We start from the raw sequence: 18,747 nt of genomic DNA, 5'->3' as shown, positions 1-18,747 counted from the left end.
TTTTTTTGGGGGGGGGGGGCGCCGGGAGGGAGTCTCGCCCGGGGAGCAATTTAATGTAGAACCGCCACTTCCGATATTATACGGACATGGACCAGTATAGTTCATATTGTACGCACAGTGACTGATAGAAAATACTCATAAACCATTAGCGTCCACATGTATTCCAAAAGATTACGCACAACCTTATTACAAGCTTATTTCGTTATAAATCCTTTTGTGTTAGGTTGTGTAAAAAGAAATGGTTTGCTCTCTTTTGTTGTGTAGGCACTCCATCAATCAACACTATTGCGTGCTTTGTTTAGCTTTAGGTTTCGCTTTAGGATGAAAGCACCTCCCTTGTTTATCTCATGTCAGCGTCAACCGTAGACTGGCTCCGATTCAAGTTTCCATTTGACTCGAACCCCCACCTTCTGTTTTAACTGACGATTTCTCAGCACTCCCTTCCAGTCTGCCTGTTTGTTGAAGTTCGCCGTAGCTACAAAGGAACCTGCCAAAAAAACATTAATCACGTAAGAATTTTTTTCTACCTTATTTCAGGCGCTTAGGAAAATTAAGCAACTTTCAGGTTTACTACAACTGAACGTGCACATTTTCTGCGTTTTACTTCCTTTGCTTCGTGTTAACTGTTAGTTCCTAGTCGCAGAATTCTGCTTCTTATATTTTTTGTAAATTGTTTAGAATTGACTACTTCTGAGGATGGTGTACTCATTGCGATCCTTACATAAAATACTATAAGATTATGGAAGAGTAAACAATATGCTGAAGTCTGGATATTCCACGAAATTAAAAAGCTGTCTGCCTTCAAAAACTATGAGGGACTCATACAGGCCATAAATCATAGATTTTTGTGTGTAATCTATTGGTTTACATGTGAATACTGTCTGTTTGCTTGCGTACTTCATTGTATTGCGTGCGTACAATAGCTGGTTTTAGTCATATAAACTATATTAATATGTGTGCGTATATTATTGATTTGTGCGTGAACTATATCAGTTTGAATATATATATACTACTGGTTTAAATATGAAGTATGTTGATTTGCACATGTATATCATTGGTTCCAGTGCGTTTGTTATTGGTTTTTGACTGACCTGAATCGGTTTGCGCCAGATGCTTGCAGGAGTAGCACTCGTATTAGCCTGCCGAAATACGTAGTCGTTTACCCATTACAATAGACGGAAGTTTTTGCATGAAACATGTCTATATTCTGCCTCGCAGTTAGGAGACCCAGGTTCGCTTCCCGGGTCCTCCCTGCGTGGAGTTTGCATGTTCTCCCCGTGTCTGCGAGGGTTTCCTCTGGGCGCTCCGCTTTCCTCTCACAGTCCAAAGACATGCAGGTTAGGTGGATTGGCGATTGTAAATTGGCCCTAGTGTGTGCTTGGTGTGTGGGTGTGATTGTGTGTGTCCTGCGGTGGGTTGACACCCTGCCCGGGATTGGTTCCTGCCTTGTGCCCTGTGTTGGCTGGGATTGGCTCCAGCAGACCCCCATGACCCTGTAGTTAGGATATAGTGGGTTGGATAATAGATGGATGGACGTCTATATTTATTACTATTATTTTTTTTTTATTATTTATGCAATGCAGCTTCACTTGGGGTTTCTGATGGCTTTAACTGTATTAGTATTAGTGGTGCAAAACGAATTCACGGTAACAGATACTGTGGCGCAGTGCAATCGCTGCATCCTCTCAATAAGGCGACGGGGGTTCCATTTCTGGTTCGGCAGAGAGCATGTTACCTCCCACAGTGTAAAAATGGACAAGCGAAACATTAGTTCAAGATGTGCGTGTATGTCTTCACCCTTCAGTGTCCAGGGATCATGCCCAGGGATCATTTTCGCTTGTATCCTTGCTGGTATAAGCCTCCGTGTCTCCCTGACGCAGATGGATGGGGTGCAGATAACTATTCCGGCAGTAGTTCAAGTTCAAGCACTTTATTGTCATTGTGTAACACAATGAAATTACTTTTTGTTACAGCCCCAAGGTGCATTTAAAGAAAAGTCAGATAATTCCAAATATGTCGTATGCAGTGTTAAGTGATCAAGTAACCAGAGCAAATTATTATTGCTCAAAGTACAGCAGGATTAATTGTTATTTATTTCATTATGAAGGATTACATTTTTTACCATTTTTAAGTTTTATAACCACAGCCCTTGCTTTCTTCGCATTTATCTTAAGACAGGTAATTTGGGACTGTTCTGTTTATTTGATTCTGGGGTGTAATTTTTCAATGAGTTTAATGTACATTATTATGTGCAGTTGGTATACTTCTTTAATCCCAGCAATCTAAGTCTTATACCCTTAGATTGCCTCTTTGACTACAATGCACCTTACAATGCATTGTTTGATACTGCACCTCATGCCACTTTTTGGTTAGGTATTAAGACATATGACTTTTTCATTATTCTGAGCCTTATTTTTGATCATTGGCTTTATTTCTGTGTTAATTTAATTACAAGTCACAATACAGGCAATCGTTCAGGCACAAACTGTTCTCATTTTAATACTGCATCATCTCAAGGTTTTATTCTTTCTTATCCTTTAATATAGCCTTAGAACTTCCTATTTTACACTTTTGTAAAGTTGTGCCACCAGGTGCAGTGTCAGGGAGACATTCACATGTAGAAGTTTGTGGTTTCAAGGTGCTCCATTCCAGGTCATATACTAACTAACATGGGACCCTTGACATATGGAGTCCAGGCCAGGTCTGCATAAAATCAGTGCATGAATATGTGTGTGATATGTAGGCATCAATATAGTGACTTGTATTAAGGGAATGTCCCTAAAAATACATCTCAGACATTAATGAATTTTAAAAAGCACTATCCATTTCTGAGCTGAAAGAAAGTTACACCATTTTGTGGAAAAGTAAATCTGAGAATGAGGCTGACATCATCTTCAAAGTCTCACCTCTGCATAAGCTATCAGACTTTCCAATAAATATTAATAATCACTAAGCACCTTTCGTCATGTTATGTATGCCTGAGAATACATCGTTCTACACCTACTATTGCATACGGTGATTTTGATTGCACAGTGAAAGCAAAATGTCCTGGAGTCAGACTTCTTGCACTGACCAACTTTAATACTTGAATCAATAAACACATTGTAAAAAATGTAACTATGTGATAGTCGACCCATTGTAAAAATGTTTGTTATTCCAGCATTTCTGTGTTAAATGTTTAGCTTGACAATCGTTTCTTCATTGTGTGGTGCAGATGTGAGTTCTATTTTTCTTTTGGGTTCAAACGTAAGAATCAGAATTGTCAGAATTAATAATCTGTTGTTTGTGCGAGTTTTTCTTTTACGCAATGCACAAGTTCTGCGAGAATATTCTCGATTTATGAGATTTGGACATCTGCATGACTTAACGACTCCACAATCTGTAATTACTAAAGTTTGATAGTCCCGATTTAAGGTAAGTACATGCATTTACAAGAGTAGGACTGTCCTTTATTGAAAACCGTATAGTTAAAAAAATCGGGTCCGATTTATTAACAGTTGCCACGCGAGTAACCTTATAACTCGATGACAATCCATTATAACCTACTGCCGAACGTAAATAGAAGGGGGTCTGTTAATTATGGAAGATTTTAGTGACTATAACAGAATCTGAAAATGAATAATTATAAAATAAAAGCTCAGTTGTGCTTACTGTGGTGGCTTAAAGTTTTTAACAAAAGCAATGCCATTGCGATAGTTCCCTCTTTCCTTTTTTCACTGTAACTCTTGTGTTTTTTATACCTCAAACCCCGACATCAGGGCACTTTTTTCACTTAAAATTAGCGGTCTGAATTCCCGTAGTAGCTGCGGTGACCGACTCCAGCTTTTGAGGCACCATACCACAGTTTAAAGCAGAAACTGGACGCAGATGATTACACTTTATTCAAGTGGATTGGGCAATAAGAGCGTACGGCAACGGTCAGATAATTTTATTTTTTACACGGTGAATTAATAAAATTACATCAATATTCGAATCGGTACGGTTTTTTTTTTCGTAAAATCGCATGCAGTCTCAAAAAATTAAAAGATGCCGTGCACGCCGCACACGACGACGGCTTTTTTGAAAACTGAATGTTGTAGCAAATTATTACGGGCGCTGGGGTGCATATGCATAACAGCTTGTAAAGGCAGACGCATGATTACTGGCTAGAGTACTTACTCCTTTCTTTCTTGTGTACATTCAATATATGCTAAGTTTCTTTTATAGAAGGAGAAAGCGAGCGATAAAGGGAGACGGATCTAAAATTAACACACTGAGCAGACCTCAACAACAATTCTTCGCTCCTTCAAGGAAACCAAATATATACACTCACAAACATATGTTAATAAATATAAGTCGCTCCACGTGACTGCTCACGTGTAAACGTGATGTGTAGTTTTACTGTGTTCTTTTTTAGATAACACATTAGACATTTGTGATAGAATTATTACAGAAGTGCAGGTAAATGCTTACAAAAGAGGACGTAGTTCTCCCAGACGTTGCCTTAAGAAACCTCGTAAATCTGGGGTAAGTTTCTTGCCAAATCACCCTTGTGGTCAAAAAGATGAGGATGAAGTGAAAAAGAACAATGTGAACCTGGACCAAGTCAACACCAAAATGGGCCTCACTTTTTCCTTATTGAGAAGAAGGCCTTTTCATACAGCAACAGGTGAGTTTTATCAAATCTTATAATTCAACTGTCAAGTAGCGATGCTAGTATCTTGAAAATAAGTACATTATTGATTTCTGAATTTTGTTACAGGTATATGCAGAATTGTATTGCATTACCCAGGTGCAATTGAAAGAAACATTTCTGACATCCTTGGACAAGTATTCGACAGCTCTGATCAAAATGCACAGAGAAAAAGGAGGCAAGATGGCACATAAATTGAAATCACTTTATAGATTAACAGGTACGTAATAAGGATCAGGAAGGATCTGTTTAATAGTCATAAGCATGAACTTAACATATGTGGCAGTATTATAATTAAGGCTGTTAAACTGTTTGCATATGAAGGTGCATTTGGCAAACCCATAGACTGTTACCAAATGCATGCAAAATGTTTTTATAGAACAAGCTAAATTATAGTGTATATGTTTATATTTGACTCATTGGCACTGCACATATTCCCCCCCAATGTCATGGGCTACAAATTCATAATATATTAACTTACAGTTTTATTTAATGGTGAGATTTACACAAATAATATTTTACCAGAAATAAAAGTACAATTCCTTCTTTAAACCTAAGGTGCGACAAGCAACTTGGTGGTGTAATCAACAACATTCCTGAGCTATTCTGTTTATTATAAATTGACCATTTAAATTATCCAGGTTAATAGCATTTTTTTGTATGTCTGGATGTGTGCATACATTTTGAATAATTTGCCGATGTGCAACATCCTTTCATTATTTGGATTCATTTAACAAAGATGGACTTTTGTAATGTAGAAGAAATATGTCAAATATATGTAGTTGTTTTGTTTAAAGTTTTCTTAAATTGTCATTTTGTTCAAATATTATTTCTTTCTATATTCTACCTCTATGACTATCGTTCTTGCTAACTTTTCAGACAATGGATGTTACCACACACAAGAGGGCAATGGTTCTACAAGGACTACCTCTGTACTTAAGAGAATACAAGAAACTTTCAACAACATGTCATGTGAGTTCTGTTGGAAATGTCAAACTAAATGATTAACAAACTAGAAAGTTAAGTTGGTAGACAACCTTTCACTTGGCTTTGAAAAAGAGTTAACTATGGTTTATTTTATCACACCTTAACTTTATCATTGTTCTATATTTTTAGGATACAGACTCCCCTCAAATATATACAAATGAAATGAAGATAGGAATATTGGAGGTTTTAAGGCACCATGAGACCCATCCTGGAGCTGCACCAATGAATGTGGCTGTGGTGATAGAAGGTCAAGTAGTAATTGAAGAGCTTGTTGACTTCATAACTGCATTTGTCATACTTGTTGGTCTTTTGTATGCTTTAAACATTCAGTACCCAAAAGAACTGAAATACACTTTTGAAACAGAGCAGAAGGTGTTTCTAAAAATTGGAGACTCGTACTCGCATAGAGTATTGTCACTCAAAAATATGCTGCATTAATGTTAGACTAATGTGTCTCAGATCTGCAGAATAGGATATGTTTGTCTTTTGATTTTAGATTAACATTGCTATAGCTACTTTTCTTTGTGTGAAATTCTTTCTCAGTTGTACATTAGTGTTAATGATATGACAAACAACTTTACCCTGTGCAGGTTCTGTTCAAAAAGACATTTTGGAATTATTGATGTAACACTTTTCAAATTAAGATTCCACAATATCAGAGATGGCATGTGGTTATTAGTAATGATAACAATGTTATTAAGACAAAATTTGAATGTACTGAATATAAATACATTTTATATAAGGGATTTTCATGTTTCACATTGTAATAATAATGTAATGCCATGTCTAAGAAAATAAAGCAGCATTATTTTCAACAAAGTTGTTTTTTCTTTCTTGTTCAAATAGAATATGTTGCTCAATATAGTCAGAGTTCTTAAGTAACTGATTATAATGTGTTTTTTGAGTTTGCAAAAAATAAATATACAGTTAGTCCCCAGGTTACGGACATCCGACCTGTGACATAAGAATGGGGCCGCAGCTGTGACTTATGCACCTCATTAGCTGTCGCTCTGTTATCTTCATCTTGGGGACGCTGCAAGCAGTGGCTGGAGGGGGGTGATTTGGCTGCTTGCGCAGTGTAGTGTCCCTCAGGCAGCTCCCTGGGGCAAGCGGTGACCCGTGGTCCATAGTCACCGGGGCCACACCTATCGCTCATGTGCAGGATGGAGGCTTGATGGGGCGGTTCGCTGTCTGCCCACTATGCCGCTGCAGCTACTGCTCCTGACTGGACGCAGGCTGGATGGAGCAGAGGGGGGCGTTTCACTGCCCGCCCAGTACACATGGCTGCCCCGTTTGTTCTCGGTGGGCAGCTGGTAATGCTGCAAGCAGTGACCCGATTGTAGCTGAACGGAGGCCATTGAGGGTGAACGAGGGGGTGACTGTCTGTTGAATGTACAGTACACGCCTTTGGCCGCACCATGTTTGTCCTTGGTGGGCGGATGCTGCAGGCAGCATACTGTAGTGGAGGTGACTGCCTGCTTGCTTGTACTGTTACACACATAGCAGGAAGTTGTCTCTCATCAGTACATCAGACGTGCTGACGGCGGGTGCCTTCCTGCTGTGATAACGTGTACAGTGCTGTACAGAAGAGCTCATCTTAACCTTTTGTCTTCACCCTTCAAGAATGTCTCTGAAACGCAAATCTGATGCAAGTGCTGGTGATATAGTAAAGAAGAGAAAAACCATCACCATGGAAAGTAAAGTAGAAATAATAAAAAGGTCAGAGAGAGGTGAAACTCCAACATTCATTGGCAGAGCACTTGGTTACAGTTGGTCAACAATAGCATTTATTAAAAGAATGTACCTGTTCCGACTTACACACAAATTCAATTTAAGAACAAACCTACAATCCCTATCTTGTATGTAACCCGGGGACTGCCTGTATTAATTTGTTGAATTACTACCTTGAAGTTTGCCAAATTTACTTAAGTTTATTCAGCATAGGTTTTTTAGTTACACCAATCAGAGATGACATTGACACATGGGACATGTTAGATGGGCTTAATGCTGTTTTACATATTAGTTATTTGTAGTTGAGCTAATTTAATTTGTTTAGTTTGGCATAGTGTAGCTTGTATTCAGTGAACTCAAATTTTGTAATTGGCAGGATTTGTCGGAATGTTGAGCAAACTGAAAAATGCTATTGTAATCAGTTACTTAATTTTTTTTTTCCATTGGGAGTAGGATTGATTTTTTACAGAAGTTATAAGATTAAATCTTTTAAAAATGACTCATGAATATAGTTTAGTTCAGTCCTATCCAAATTTAGAAGTTGCACTGAGAATATTCCTAACATTACCAACAGTGAAAGAAGCGTTTAGTAAACTAAAAATTATCAAAACATATTCAAGATCGTTACTTGTTCAAGAAAAACTGTCAAATATGGCAATTTTATCAATCGAACAGGAATTGACAAAACATTAATTTTGATAAAATAATTGATGAATTTGCTTCCCTAAAAGCAAGAAAAGTAAAACTTTTAAAAAAGATTGTATATTGTGCATTTATTTAATTATTTATTCATTATAATTATATTTAATTTTGTTTTGTTCAAACTATTATTGGTATTATTTTGTCTCTTTTATTAAAATAAATTACTGAAAAATTTGTAATATTCTAATTCATCTCGTGTAATACTTATTTTGTTTTTCTTTTGTTAAGGTTGGTGTGATTTTATTTTTAATATGTGCAATTTTTTGTTCCTATTACTATTGTGCTATTACTGTGAATAGGTTGTAATGATTTTCAGACATGCCATTCTCTAACCTGTTTCATCCATTTTGAAAGTGCAGGCTGCAAAATGGCAACTGCTCTCTCGCAATTGCTGCCTTTTTCTGATGAGTCCTGTCTTCAGACTTCCGCAGCTCCACGATGCAGCAGCTCCGCTGGCCAGCCAATTAGATTGCAGGTTTTTTCACTTTGATTACTTGATTTGATTCAGTTAACTTCTCCCCCAACCCTAATCTTAACCAGAGTGTAACCAGGCGCAGCTAGTCTGTTGTATTTTATTAGTATGAGTGTGCTGCCATCGGCTGGCTGTTTAGTATAACTTCTCGTTGTTTATGTATTAAAAAAGAACCAAAACAATCTGATAAATGTCCCTAAACATTGCAGGACATATTTGAAAAATGTCCATTACCATTAACACGAATTTCCAAAAATTTCAGAATTTGACTAACACAACTATTTTTAATTTATTTAATTATAAAGGAGTATATTTTTTTCACTCATTTTTAAATTTTATAACCAAAGCCCTTGCTTTCTTCACATTTATCTTAAGGCAGTTAATTGTGAACTGTTCTGTTTATTTGATCCTGGGGTGTAGTTTTTCAGTGGGTTCAATGTACATTTTCTCAAGTATGTGCAGTTGGTGTTGTACTTCTATATAGTTAATCCTAGAAATCATCCAAAATCGCTTGCCCTTAGATTGGCTGCATGACTACTGCACCTCATATCACTTTTTGGTTAGGTATTAAGACATATTAATCCTTCCTTATTCTAAGCTTTGTTTTTGATCATAGACTTTATTGTTATGTTCATTTAATTATATGTCACAAAGCAGACAGTCTTTCAGGCACAAACTATTCCCATTTTAAATTTGCATCACCTCAAGGCTTTACACTTTCTTATCCTTTAATATAGCCTTAGAACTTCATATATACATTTTTCTAAAGCTGTGTCACCAGCTGCAGAGTCAAAGAGGCATTCACATGTAGAAGCGTGTGGTTTCAAGGTGCTCCATTGCAGGTCAAATGCTACACTAACATGGGACCCTTGACATATGGAGTCCAGGCCAGGACTGCACAAAATCAGTGTTTGAATATGTGTGTGATATGTAGGCATCAACATAGTGACTTGTATTTTTAGGGACATTCACTTAATCTCCGTTATTACTGAATTTTAAAAAGCACTATTCATTTCTGAGATGAAAAAAAGTTACACTGTTATGTTGAAAAGCAAATTATAGAATGAGGCTGAATCGATATTGAAGCCTCACATCTGCATCAGCTCTCAGACTTTCCATCTTGCATTAACAAGCAATAAGCACTAAGTACCTCTCGATATATTATGTGCCTGAGAATGAATCCTTCTACACCTACTGTTTCATTGGGTGATGGAGTCAAAGTAAGGTTTTACAGTGATTTGTTTTTTTTTTTGCACAATGGAAGGAATACTTCCTGCAGACAAACTTCTTGCACTGACCAACTTTAATACTAGAGACAACAAACATGTTACAACCTGGAATGGAATACTTAGGGGACCATGTTTTGAAAACATGAAAACCAATGACCTACTGCTGCTGTGCTTTTTGCTAAAAGTGACCAAGCAGTCAGCAACATCCTCAGGCTGGCAGGCTGATAAATAAAAAACAATATGGATACATAATTTATCTAAGTAGTGACACTTGGTTGACTTCATCATCACTTATAGGTGCACAATTTGTGATTTCAAGATTACTAAGGCAGCACAGGGGGTCCTCGGGTTACAACACATTTCTGTTCCTACACCAGTGATGAAACCCGAATTTTGGTGTAAGTCGAAACACACCCTAGCCTATTCCTTCTGATCTCTATACAATATCTAATTTCACTTCCATGGCTTTCCTATTCTTTGAAGCACTACCATCTGAAGACTTTCATTTAGGAGACATGATAAGGGCCACAAAGTCATCAAACAAAGCCACACAAGCGGACCACTTCCTCCGCGCGCAACGAAACTAGTTTGCCAACTCCCTCACTCATACGCTGTGTTACTGCATATTTTTCTACTGCGCACAACCAAACTAGTTTGCCCACGTAGTCTGTAAGTTCGACGCTAATGGCGTAAGCCGAAACACTCATGTCTCAATTTTTTTTAAGTTTTTATGGTAGTGAACGTTGTAAACTCGAAACGTTTTAACCAGAGGACTCCCTGTACATGGAATGGAATGTTAGACTGATCATTTACTGGTCACATCTATCCTTGTGTCCTTATAAGCTAAAAATTATTAGACATTTTCTTAACATCAGGAAGCTGAAGCTCATTGGACATCATGAACACTTTACAGCCATCTTCGACAATAAGTCGACACTCAATGGAAATCTGAATGAAAGCATAACACAAAAATGGGACCAGTAGCCTACCAAATTCTGGCAGTGCAATCGGCAAAGTGATTAGATTGAAAAATAGAGGTTACCTAGAGTGGTGATTTTCACTTGAGTCACCGTACCATCAACAGGGTCTCTGTAGTTCCATGAAAAGTAAATCAAGGGAGCTTGGACTTGTTTGCCATTTTGTACTGTACGATCTCACCAAGGCTTCAGCTCAAAGTTGCTGTTGTCAAAGGTGTAATGCTCACACATACATAAACCTCATTTACAACAATATGGCATGCATTATCTTTTTAAAGGGAGCAGTCTCAGAGCCTTTCATTATTTCAAAAAGTGTGATGCCAGAGTGAGTGTTAATTCCTATGCTCTTTAACCACTTTGTCAAATATTTACGGAACTACATAGTCACAGATATTGAACACAAAATATATCTAATTTACATTCTTTTTTGACTACTCTTTAACTTATGAACTTTAAATGATAGACCAGTGAAGTTAAAAAATTAATTTTAGAGAACATTTGTTGGTGTACAATGTTTCTATGGTCCACACAGCGTCTAATCTCAAATGTACTGCTGACAGCTTTGAAGAGCCATGTCACCTCTTTGGTGTCACAGTCAGCCTGAATAAGACAGAAGTCCAATTTCAAACTTTTTGTGGATCTACACGTCTCCACCTTCATTCACATTGAGGCAGTAGAAGATAGTGGATTATTTCAAGTATCTCAGTAGTGTTTTTTCTGACGACTGCTTTTTGGAGAGTGTAATCCAGGCAGCCAGAGCACCTGCTGGCTGGGATCACGTGTGTTCAACTGACACAACATCCACTACTCTAAAATGCTCAAGATGTACAAAGTCTCTGCCCTCAGCAGACTCTATTAAACAGTAGTTGGAAACATGAGCCAAGCGACTGAGAAAGTATTAGTCCTTAATTGATGACAAAACTAAGTTACAAACTTAAAGATCATTAACAAGGCAGAGACAAAAGGGATGGTCTTGAATACTTGGCTTGGATACATGGGACATGTCAGCCTCATGGATGATTCTGGTTTCCCTAAATAGCTACTGCATTTGAAACTCTCCTTGAGTGAAAGAAATTCAAACAGACTTTGTTGAGATCTGAATACTTCATGAAAGCCATCATCACAGATTCTGGGTTTGTAGCTGAACCAAAGTGAACAAGACCAGTTTGTTCAGCAGGATTTGGTAAGTCAAACCCACATCATCACCTAACCAAATCCTTGAAGAGAGTCACCATGCAGACCTAATGGCTGTCTGAGAGAGAAATTGTTCTTTTCATTTTCCCTCACTGTGAATGTTCATTATGGATGAAAACATGTGAATTGGGCTCCACATCCACCTTCAAGCCCACAACAAGTCAGCTGTACAAATACAGATGTTATTATTAGGTACATATTGTATGTATGGAGTTAGCATGTTCTCCATTTTGAAGTGTTATAGTAGCAATAACTATTATTATAAAAGCTAAGATAAACCACCAAATAAATGAGGTGTTCAACAGAGACAAAAAGTGGGGGATGCATAAAAGACTCAATTACAAGGTAAATGGGTGGCTGCCTTAAAAAAACAAATTTTAATTGGCTGCTGTTTGTTTTGCAGGATGCACACTTGGTTGGTGGTACCTGTCATTTTGGCATCTGTCTCTCCTCTATGTAAGTATTACAAGGCATTCCCACTGCCACTTTGAATGTTAACTTCTTTCATATGTAGTACACTTGTTAACTCTGATTATTACTCTTTATTTACATTTTTATTTATTTATATGTACCTGTCAGTGGCCTTTGAGATGATCTGTGAGCCACCCTTCCTTCAAAGGCCTGTTGCCCACCATGTATCACTTAGATGCTTCTGGAAATGTGAGAGTAAATGTGCTGCTGAAAGAATTATCTGGTCAAAAGATAACCGCATACTTCAGGAACGTTCACCACTTGAAAACCATTCACCAACAGTGAACGACCGATTTCAATTCATATACCAGAATATAGAAAATGAAGAAGTTTCTCTGAACATTGAAAATCTTCAATTGTCAGATGAAGGAACCTACAATTGTATAGTTATCACCAGTGAAGCCTATCGTGAAGGGACTATAAATCTGCAAGTGTCAGGTAAAGTGACTGCTTTAAGAAAAAACAAAAAAAGTAACAGTTATAGTAATTTCAATAAAAGCCCCCAAGGCAAATTTTATTTAAAACATGACAGGGATTTGACACCAGATCTTCTTTCAGTTCATTTTCATTGGTTTACTAGGTAGGATGTTTGTTTCCTTGTGTTCTTCTGCTTCTCCCTGTAAAATGACTCTGGTTCTTTATCGGTCAGTTAGATTCTTGCTTTCTCATGACATTAAATGTACATCATTTTTAACTGCTAATTTTACTTCAGATTAGTAAAACACAACAGAATTTCTGAGAGGGCAGAAGGAGCAGAAAAGGTAGAGATCTGTTTTTACCTCGACAGTGTCAAAAAGGCCAGATTAAATGTATGGTGATTCAGTGTTGTATAACAATAAAATGTGTCCATTTCCAAAGGGGCCAATGCTTTTTATAAAGTGTATTTCGTTTTACAGATTTTCATTTAATCAGTGAGGCATTCCAAACCTAGAATAAGACGGAGCACACAAAACATTTTTTTTTAATTCTTTTTCATAAAACATAAATGAAGATTTATTTAAAAAATAGTACAAAGAGTACAAAACAAAGGGAAAATAACAAAGCTTTTTCCCACCTGGGCCTACGTGCAGTACATTGGTTAGTCCCCTGTCTAAATAATGTGACAAGAGGATCCACCACTACAGTACTAAACCAGCCCTCCTTTATAAAACAGTACTACCCATACCTCTCTTGGCCCATCACTGGTCAATCTTCCTCTCACCATTACAAGCATTTCCCATACCTGTACTTCACAACTCAGAGCTCCCAGTATTCTAGAGAAGGCATCATTTTAGCTTTGAGAACCACTTCCAGTCCAGACAGAAATGATATCCAGCTCAGGGCCTGGTCTGAATTTGGACCACACATACTAGCCTAGAACTACAGGTGTCCTGGTAGCTTTAGAACTAGTCTGGGCTCTGAAGGTTTCAGGACTAGGACTCCATTGAAGACCCCATGCTACCGAGGTCCCTTGCTTCTGAAGAATGGCACACTCCCTCATGGATGCATTAAGGTCTATGAATCCCATTGTGTCATAGGGGAGTATTATATCTTCCTTCCCATCTTTTTTGCACTGGGTGCATAGCAGATAGGAGTCATGGTCTTAGTTTATCTAAAATGACCTTCAATTGAAAGAACATTTATTGGTGCTAAAAAGATATTACAATGGTCACTTTCGTGGTCTACCAAAACAACCAGGGCTGTTTCCTGCCTCGCTTGTAGTGCTACCCAGGTAGACTCCAGGCCCCTGACCCTTAAGCAGGCTTGAGAATGCATGTATGTATGTATGTAAATAAATTAAATTGAATAGTATTTAATTTGCTTTCTCTTGGCTAGGACAAGCAAATTAGCAGTACACATTCTATAGATTGACAGAGAATCACACTGTGAAAGTGCTAAGGGAGTATGGAGACGGCTCTCTCCTTCTTTATTTCCTACATGAGAAACAGCAGAACACAAACTATTTGGTTATTTTAGGGAGCAAGCAGTATGCATGGGAAGCCTATTTTAAGATGCTGTTGATCTTAGTGAAATAGTTGTTTTTAAAAACAACCCATTTGTATGAATTTTTTGCAGATCTTGTGAATCCAGATGAAAAACAGGAAACTAATTTTAGGCTAACTGGTAAGTAGTAAAAGGAATTCTCATTTGATGAAAATATTTGGGCCCTTTCTTAATTCTTGATCAATTTTCTTAATGTCCTCCCTCTGTTTGAGGTAATACATCTAAACAAATTCACCAGTAATAAATGGTGTGATCAAAACAACAGCCAGGAAAGTTGGCAAGGGACAGGGGCAGAGATCTGTTAGGCTCAAAGAAGAAAAGCAAAATTTGCACTGCCTTTTTTATGTAGTGATGATGATATAGATGGTGGGTGTGAGTGTGTTAATCTTGTGCCTGACTCTGCCAAGATTCGTCCCTGAATCTAAGATGGACTAATTATAACTAATATAAAATATGCAGTAGTGCCCTAGCAGACTTTGAAGAGAAAGGAAGAGAACTACTCTTTTCTGTAGGGGAGCTTCTAAACATACCTGTGCAGAAATGCATGGATTTCTAGCAGGTGGTGTGCCCTGCCCAAGTGGCATTTCCACAAAGGAAGTCAGCAAGGACCATAGAAACAAATAAGACAAAGATGAGGTCTGGACATGTTCTCTTAGCACACTAGACAATCCACCAGATGGCAGGAATGCGTGAACAGGTGAGAAAGGAAAGGCTTCTTTATTTCTTTAGAGGTAGGAAGTAGGCAAGCCACATGACCTTTTACACAAGGAGTTTGAGACCTATGGAGACAGACACAGGGAAGAAACAGATTTTTAGTATTTAACCAATACACTGGTTAAATACAAGACCAGAGAGGGTACATATGAGGATTCTGCAAAACGGTGTACTGTATTCTAAGGGAAGCCTTAACAAAGGTAGTGCATTTTCATTACTTTTCTCCTTTAGTAGTTGACAACCTGAATGCATATTGGGACATATGAGTCACTGTCTTACACCCCAAAGACGAGGCTGAGTCTAAGTACTTTAGCAAAACCAACATTATTCCACTCAAAACAGGAACAGCAAGGTTATTTTTTGAAGCAAGAGCTACCAGTCTACTACACACAGACACAGCAAATGGGCAGGGATGGGGCCAGGTCAGTGGCTAAGTTACAATGTTCACTGCATCACCCATCGGGCGACAGATGTATTGCACGTAGAGGTGGTGATCTTGCACTCGTCTCTGAGGCGCTGCAGACCTGTGAGGTGCTGCACACCTGCAGTTGCCTCGGCAACAAACAAGCATCCCTCAACAGATGCAGCAGTCACAAAGACTCTCAAAAAGTTCAGAAATCTCACTATATATATATATACAGTATATAATATAAAATAGATTATAAAAAACAAATGGAGGCAGAAAAAAGGAGTGGGGATGGCCACTGTATATACTGAATGTTTGGCAAAATGAGACACTTCTTTACAAAATGAAAGCCACAACTGAACTGAGTAACACAACAGGAAGGCTGTTTTATATATGTGTGGCAGACATGAACAGCTGGGAATTCAAGAACTGGAACTGGAAGTGAGATCATCAGGAAGAGGGCTCTGGGAGGTGGAACTGATGTCATCTGGAGGGAGGACTTGTAGCCGGGAAGCGACCTTACTGGGAGGGTTCTTCAGTTGGTCTGCAGGGGTAGAAAGGGAGAGAGGATTAGATGATAGTACTAACCCCTAGCTCAGTTGAGAAACAAAATTATTTGAGCCTGTAAATCATCTCCCATATATTATATTTAGTAGTTGGTTTATTTGAGAAAGAATATCTGCCCTGTCTCTCTAAAGTTTTATGAAATGATAATGCTCCATCCATTTAAAATATTTTGGGATAATCAATAAATTGATGCCTTAAGGCAGTGGTTCTCAACCTGTGGGGCAGGCCCCCCTAAGGGGCGCGAAGTAACAAAAAGGGGGGAGCGAAGATGTGAAAAATAGAAAAGAAGAATCAAAAATATGAAAAAGAAAACATCTGTTGAAACCACAACAAATTAACTTAAACTACATTCTGATACTAGAACAATAAATACAGTATAGAGTTAGATAAATGTCGATAAAAGTTAAATAGGTATAATAAAATATGCATCTACATTTCAAAAAAAATGTTAGGGGGGTGCGATTTAAAACTGTTATGAAAACTCGGGTCGCAAATACTTAAAGGTTGAGAAACGCTGCCTTAAGGTTGAAGTACTATTAGGATGCAACAGTATTTCATAGCTCTATCCTTGTCTTAATGATAAGAAACCTGAAGGGCTATTCAGAAAATTGTCATCATGAAGCAAAGAGTTGAGAAGTAATGAATGAACTTGCTCCAAAAAAAAAAAACTTGACATAAAAATCTTAAGATGTGAAAGGGAAAATGTATATGTTTGGAACAGTGCTAACCACATGCTGAGAGCTCTTAATAGACACACACAGACTATTTTGCTTTACAGTTTTCCTAGGAAAAATGAATAGAGGGCAGGATTATATATCATGAGATTCCTATAGCTTTTGAAATATTGACACTACCGGTGCATTTCTATGTTTATCAAGAATGATTAATTATGTAACAATGCACTTACAGGACTATTTTCTTTCTAGACAAAAGTATTAATGCAGGTTTTCATATCCATTTTAGAATTTGTTGTTCCAGCAGCAGCAGGCTTAGTTTTTGTCATCGCTGTAGTCATTGCACTCCGGATGAAAAAGCCAGGTAAGTCCACACATAAAAATCTTTATTACCAATTTTTGTAGAATTTCATGAATCTGATCAACAGTTTCTATTTTAATTCAAAATAACTTTTCTTCTGCAGCTTATCCTGAATGCACTCCTACTTACAATGTTTTGTCTTTAGGATGCAGTCACTGTCAAAAGAAATTTCCAAACACTGGTTATGGAGAAGAATCTAATGGCTCTTCAGGCTCAGATTTGCTGAGTTAGAACTGATAAAAAAAAAGTCTATAATATAATACAGAAAAAAGTATGAAGATGGCCACAACTCAGCCTCCATGTAGGAGCCGGTCTCAAGCCTGGAGAAATGGGGAGGGTCGGTGTCAAGAAAGGCACCCAACCATAAAAGTTCTGACGGAACCTATAAAACATCAAACCCACATAGAAGTGGGAAAAGATGAAGAGGAAGAATTGCGAAGCTAACCATATTCCTTCTCAGCCACACCATTATGACATGCACTCCCAGGTCTGCATAAAACTAGAAGATTAATCCAAAAGAGCATCTGTCCAAGAGATGTTTATACTTGCTGTTACCAAGAACCAAGTAGTACAAGGTATCATGAGGCACAGCGGAGAGCTTCAAGTAAGTATCTTGAAGAACTGGACAGAAGAAAAAGGAGGAATGACCTTAGAGCTGCAGATCATTGATTATTAACAAAAACGAGAGATAAAGGCTTAGTTTATTCTGGAATACTGGCAAATTTCCCTGCCAGGTACTGTTGGTCAGGGTTTTCTACAGCCTGGCACAAAAGAGCCTATATTATCAACTGTGCTCTCAAACAGGTGAGCAAAGTGTTGATTAATACACCATGCAGGCTGGCCCTATAAGAGCTGTGTTATGGAATGTTATTAGATTTGTATAATTTTATCCATCCCTTAATTCCTCAGAAAACATGGCCATTTTAGTAGGTTCTGGGGTAAAAATTTTAAAAATTAAAACAAACCTCTGTGATAACTTATATGCTTTTTAGTATATACACTATGTCAGATTTAATTACTATGTAATCATTATAAAGATTTATTTTGTTTTAGGGATTGTAAAGCAGTGAGTTATGTACTTTTTTATTTTGTGAGACTGTAGATGGCCTCTTAAAGATAGATTATGGAAAGTAACTCCAGTTAAGAAAAGCATTCTAAATATCACAAGATTTCAGTTATCATTTTTGTACAGTGTAAATATGATTTAAATAATGTTATAAGTGATTCTAAAGATGAATGATACAGATTGTAATAACATTTTTTAAAAAATATTGTCATACATTGTGTTTATGCACTTTAACTTTCATGTGCTTTTAAGTATGAAAATATTTTAAAGCATGCTAACATGTTGATAAAAAAAATAAAAATACATATTTTTTTACTAATGTATGTATATGACTTGCTACGTTGTATTTATTTATTATTTTTATAGTATTTTTGCATTTCATGCTTTCTGCATCTAGTTTCAATCCAAAACTCTACTTCTTCAGAGCATGGAAGAAGAGATCCATTAATGTACCACGCAGAATTTAGACACCAGTTCAGTCCCTGTGGTTTTTCTGTGATTTACAACTTCCTAACACAATACGAAAACATACTATATATGT

At 37.4% G+C, this 18,747-nt stretch overlaps 1 protein-coding gene across 3 annotated transcripts; it reads left to right on the top strand.

Moving 5' to 3' along the window:
* The first annotated feature begins 381 nt into the window (after window positions 1–381).
* On the top strand, window positions 382–18,336 carry LOC120536766. Of its 3 annotated transcripts, none has more exons than XM_039765250.1 (6): window positions 382–509; window positions 12,368–12,420; window positions 12,544–12,873; window positions 14,491–14,538; window positions 17,069–17,143; window positions 17,286–18,336. In XM_039765250.1, exons 2-6 carry the CDS (start codon window positions 12,369–12,371, stop codon window positions 17,369–17,371), a joined length of 591 nt encoding a protein of 196 aa, XP_039621184.1. In that variant the 5' UTR covers window positions 382–509; window position 12,368; the 3' UTR covers window positions 17,372–18,336. The 3 variants fall into 3 exon arrangements, with proteins under 3 accessions (XP_039621184.1, XP_039621183.1, XP_039621182.1); XM_039765248.1 differs by lacking the exon at window positions 382–509 and adding an exon at window positions 8,357–8,567; XM_039765249.1 differs by lacking the exons at window positions 382–509; window positions 14,491–14,538 and adding an exon at window positions 8,352–8,567.
* The last annotated feature ends 411 nt before the right edge of the window (window positions 18,337–18,747 follow it).

The sequence above is a fragment of the Polypterus senegalus genome, chromosome 10 (genome assembly GCF_016835505.1).
Source record: "Polypterus senegalus isolate Bchr_013 chromosome 10, ASM1683550v1, whole genome shotgun sequence".
Taxonomy (NCBI): domain Eukaryota; kingdom Metazoa; phylum Chordata; class Cladistia; order Polypteriformes; family Polypteridae; genus Polypterus; species Polypterus senegalus.
This window is presented reverse-complemented; position numbering and strand designations above follow the sequence as displayed.